At 36.6% G+C, this 5564-nt stretch overlaps 1 protein-coding gene across 1 annotated transcript in view; it reads left to right on the top strand.

The window, feature by feature from the left end:
* Positions 1-623: 623 nt before the first annotated feature.
* GOLGA7B (golgin A7 family member B) overlaps positions 624-5564 on the top strand; it is a 10158-nt gene continuing 5217 nt past the window's right edge. Inside the window, exon 1 of the mRNA XM_015816289.1 lies at positions 624-635. Coding sequence (XP_015671775.1) covers positions 624-635 — 12 coding nt within the window. The remainder of the gene's footprint in view (positions 636-5564) is intronic.

Raw genomic sequence — 5564 nt, 5'->3', positions numbered from 1 at the left:
CTTTCCAGAGAAACACTGCAACCCAAAGCCTTAGAAATAAGGGTGAAGAGAGCTGCCAAGCAGCTAGCTTGCTTGTGAGCTTGTGAGCTCCTGCAAGAGGAAATAAACGTCAGCTGAGTTCTTTCCCTTGCTCTGGCAGCTCCGCCTCTCACAGTCCCTCCCCTGAGTTCGAGCTGGATCTTGTCCCTCTATCATGGGGATGCAGGGAAGGGAGGGTGCAGCTCCCACTTAAAGCTGTTGATCCCCTCCCCTTATGATGCCACTAACTGAGCCAGCCTGGGCAACGAAGCTGAGCTACCAGCTGAGGAATCAGCTTGGGAAATGGGTCGTCAACGCTAGATGAGATGCTTGCCTCCAGTTCCTGTTTTTCAAATAGCAAGTTTCAGGACCAAGGATAGCACCACACACTCTGCGTCTATTTCCCCACCGCAGGCGCCACCTCAACGCAGCAGACTAAATTCCGCCCCCGCTGGCAGCGGCTTCGAGATTTGAGCGCTTCCTCTGACTATAACACCAGGGACAGCGCCTTTTCTGGGAAACCAGTCTTCTTCCTCACCAAATTGCTATCATCACAGCTTCAGTCTCCCGTGTGGAGGAACAGCATTGAGCCACGTTGGTGAAACATGGCAACTGAGGTGAGCAACGCCGGCAAGGTAGAACACACATGTACTGGAGCTATGGTTCTGCCGAATCATTGGAGCCGCAGTCAGCTTTTCCTGGTTTGTGCTTGTTCTCTCGGATGCTGCAGGAAGCTTTAAATCAATCACCCTAATGTTAGCTGTTATTGGTTGTTGTAGCTCCATGTTCCTTGGTTTGCTGTGCTAAGGGTCGCTTGCATTTCCCGAGTTACTGATTTTTTTTGCAGCAATTGTACAGGTTAAAGAAAGAAAGGAAGTAAAAAACAACAACCCCCTGATGGTCTCCGAGGGCTAAGAATACCATCACTCACTACAAAGTTAATTGTCTGATTTCCAAGCCCCCCTCCCGTGGAACCAAGGCAGGCAATTGTTAAGAGGAGCAGGTGGCCCTTTGCTCAGCTGTGAATCAATGGGTTTCCCTGAACACATGGGAGACACACATAGACAGAAAATCAGAAGCCCAGGGGAGCCCTCCTCAGTTGGAGTGTGCTAGCAGCCCGGTCAATAGCCATGCTTGTGGGTTGATAGTTATTGTTGTGTTATGAATCTGAAGGGAACAAGGTTGGGTAAGGTTGCTTTATGTCTGATGCTTTGGATCTGGTTTCAGTTATACCTTTTGTGAATAGGAAAGAAAGAGATACATGAGCTATGATTTTCTAGAATAAATGGAAGCTCCATTATTCAGATTAATCAATTATGGACTAGGAGGCAGGTCCATAATATGATTTTTGTTGTTGTTGTTAAAATAAGATAAAAAATGCTATAGGAGAAGAAGGGAAAGAGATTTTTGAAGTGTTTTCTCTAATGGTGCTATATTCTGGTTTCATAACTCTTTTCAAGTCAGCCCCTATCAAGAACCCCATCCTTCATTGATTTTTTCACAACCATTATTGCTCTTGCTCCATATTTCCCATGTTCCCATTTCAACCAGTAAAATCCTGTTTGTCAATAAAAGATGCATCCCTGAACAGGAGAATTAATCAGAGTCAGAGCACAAATAGCTAAAAGCTTGCTTGTTGCTAAGGGAAGGGCAACAGTTCCTGAGGGCATAGGAGGGCAGGTGCCAAGAAGCACAAAGGACTTGTTAAAGACTCAGTGAGATATCCTTAGACCATTAAATAAAGAAAGCACAAAAATACACAAATTCTCTCTCACTACCATCACCCCATTTACAAAGTAATAGATAGTAGTTTTTATAGTTATCTAATTTCAATTTTCTTCCACTCCTAAAGTAATTAATTTCAGTCTTCAATTTCTGATCTTGGAAGTTTTCCATTTAAGCACAGAATAAGATAAACATCAGGTCCAATTTCTGTTGAGAGAAATCAGGGTTGCTTTCAAATTTAGTACATCTGTTAGTTGTTGTTGTTATTATTATTATTTGTTTTATCATAGAGAATAAATACAAAACAGTAAAACAAACAAAATGAAACAAAGTGATCAATTAAGTTTAATATTTAACATTTAATATATAGGATATGCACACTGACTGGGTGCTGAAAGAAAAGAAAAAGCAGTAAATTCTCCTCCCCTTTTACACACACACACACACACACACATACATATGTGTGTGTATGTATAAGAAGAAAGAAGAAAAAGCAGTCAATAGGTTGAGCTAAACATTACACTAATCTTCAAATCCCTCTGTTAACCATCTGTTATTATATTTAGGGTGTAGAAAGTCTACAAACGGTTTCCAGTCTGTCTAGTCCAGGCATGTCAAACTCGCAATGTCACGTGATGTTGCATGATGTATCACGACTTTTTCCCCATTGCCGGCAATGGGGTGGGTGCAGTTTCGGTATGACGCATCCGGCCCGCGTGCCAGCAGTTTGACATGCCTGGTCTAGTCCATTATCTCTAATCAAAGCAGTTAATTTCACCATCTCTGCTAGTTCAGTCAATTTCAAAATCCAAGTCTCCATTCACCACGATTCAAGCTTTCTGGAGTGTATAGATGGGCTTCAGGCCCTGTATAAAGCCCAATCTAAAACCCATCTTTTCCATTACTTTAAACATAGAGGCCCAGTTCAAGTTGTCAAAAGCTTTTTCTGCATCCGGAAAGACTAATGCAACCTGTTTGTCGCTACGTTGTAAATATTCAATTGTATTCAAAATTATTTTTACATTATCTTTTAGTTGTCTTTTAGATAAGAAACCACACTGGTCTTCAGGTATATAATCCTGTAAAACGTTTTAAAGTCTTTCAACTAAAAGAGATTATTAAGGAGAGAAATTGGCATGTAGTTCTTCACAGAAATTAAATCCAGTCCATCTTTGGGTATTAAAGAAATGTAGGCATTCTTCCAAAAGTCTGGTACAAGGTTCCCCTATAAGATAGAATTCATTAAGTCCTTCATCAGAAGAAGTAGTTGATCTTCAAAAAATTTATAGAATCTGCGTGATAAGTTATCTAGTCCCAGAGCTTTGCCTGTTTTAACTCTTTTAATTGCTTCTATTATTTCAAAAATTGTTATTGGACTATTCAAAATTTGTTTGTAGTTTTCCGATAGTTTAGGAAGATTTTTATTTGTTATATACTCCTCCATAGTAACTAAAGAGATTTCTTGTTCTTTATATAAATTGGTATAATAATTCCAAAAAAATCTTTGAATGTTTTTGTTATCCATATAAGTCTTATTTCCCTCATGAAGCTTGGTTATCATCTTCTTTTCTATCTTCTTTTCTTTGTTTGTATGCCAACCATCTCCCTGGTTTATTTGCATGTTCAAAAAAGTGCTGTTTTGTATATTTTTTATTTTCAATGTCTGAAACAGTCAACAAAGAAATTTGTTGTTGCAATAATTTTAGTTGATTAAGTATGTTAGGATGTTCTAGTGCATTCTGGAGTACAGCCAGAAAGTTTTTGGAAGAAAAATAATGGCTTTAGTTGCTTTGTGAAGCAGATTTTTTGTAATCCAAATCATATCAGTTCTAGAAAAGGATTTGTGTCTCTCCGAAAAGAATGTAAAGTCTTTTGTTAGTCCACATTTACACCTCCAAACATCAATCAAACCTAAAGTATGGGTCAGCTTGAAAAAAGTTTGAGGCAGTTTCCCTTGTGTTTCTTTAATTCCTTTATCACCTGATCTATCCAGTTGTGGGGTTACTACCCCATTGTAATCTCCAATTACACACCAATACTGAAAAGAATAGGAGAGTAAGTGTTCAGACAGATGTTTAAAAAACTTGGCTTTTTCTTGATGTGGGGTGTATAATCCCAACACAATAGATTTTATTCCCTGTAATTCAATTTGCACAATTACATACCTGCCTTGATCATCAGCAAACAATAAATGTGGATGTAGTTGGGGTGTTATATACAAAATTACCCTGTTTTTTTTTCTTTGAGTTACCAGAAATAAATTCCAGGCCCAAGATGTTATTTGTTAAATACTTTTTATCAGTCTCTTTAATACAAGTTTCTTGCAAATGTATTATATCATAGTTCACTTTTTTCAAATAATGAAATAACTTTTTTCTCTTTTGTCAAAATCTTGCAATCCATCTATTATGAAGAGGAAGTTCCAGGGATTCCAGCTGAGGCTCCCATCTCCACAGCCTGTCTTTGATAAGCGTCAAACCTCTTTTTATCTTTTCCTTTCTGATCTTTATCTTTTGAAAAATAGTGTAGTTCCAATCCATGTTTTTCCAAAAAATCTTGTGCTTTAAGGACTAAGTTTAGTCTATACCATTGATTTCTAAAGGTAAAGATAACCCCTTCCAGCTTATCCCAGTGAAAGAGAATATTATTTTGTTTCAGGAGATCTGTCAGGAAAAAAAATATTCTTTGCATTTCCTTAATATTGGAATTGAAATTTCTCTGAATAGAAATCTCTTTTCCAGAAATGTTAAATCTCTGGTGGTAATGTTTCTGAATTACTTGTTCTTTAATATATTTTCTTATAAACTGGATCATAACATCTCTTGGCAGTTTTCTTCTTGCTGCATATGCTGAATTTATTCTGTAAATCTTATCTATTTCTTTAGAGAAGTCTACTTTCCCATCATTAAACCATTTAGTCATTTTTGTTTCAATTACCTCTCTTAAGTTGCGAATAGTTTTCTAAATACTTAGGAAGTTTTATTGAACTGGATGATCTCATATTTAAACTAATAAAACTTGTTGGACCTTTAAGAACATAAAAATAGCTTCCCTGGCCCATTTTTGTTTAACATTATGATGTCATAACCTGTTATTTCATTTTGAACCATTTGGACTCCTAGGGCCAAGCAACATACAATGTGAGAAATAGACTTAAAGGCAGAACTGAGTCTTCAACACTAATATTTCTTAAACTGCCCACTATGAATTGATTAAATAGCCATAATGTCATGGTAATGCTAATGAATTTTATATAAATTTATATTAAATTCAATGCATCCTATTTTCAAATCATATTGCTTCTGCTCCAAGCTTGATATCATCCACAACCTTAGCCAATTCAATGCTTTTAATGCAACCACAGGCTAAGAAATTGAGTCTTATAAGAGATTGTTATTAAGTGAGGTCTTACAATGCAGAGGTTTCCCTCTATGGATGATGGGAAGTTTAAAATGAAATAACCCTTATTAATTTAGGCTTATCCTGTTTAATCCTGATTGTATTTCAATAAGTTGTATTCACTTGAAGGCTATTTATATGTACAAATATAGAGACAAAAACATATATTTATTTTTTAATATAAAGTATCCAGTAACATATCATATTTGGTAACATAATGCTTGAACATCTTCATTCAACTTGTTAATTTAAATTATTTTCTGTTTTGTGACCTTAGTTAACAAAAGACCCCCCTCCCACTTAATAACCATATATTAGTCTAAGTGTAGATAGCTAAACATATTTCAGTGTGTTGTGAGAAAATGATCTTTACATTGGACTCAAATATAAATAACTGAGATTGAAATCCAGTTGTATCGCCA

This window comes from Protobothrops mucrosquamatus, unplaced genomic scaffold, assembly GCF_001527695.2.
Source record: "Protobothrops mucrosquamatus isolate PMUCROS unplaced genomic scaffold, P.Mucros_1.0 scaffold419, whole genome shotgun sequence".
NCBI classification, from domain to species: domain Eukaryota; kingdom Metazoa; phylum Chordata; class Lepidosauria; order Squamata; family Viperidae; genus Protobothrops; species Protobothrops mucrosquamatus.
This window is presented reverse-complemented; position numbering and strand designations above follow the sequence as displayed.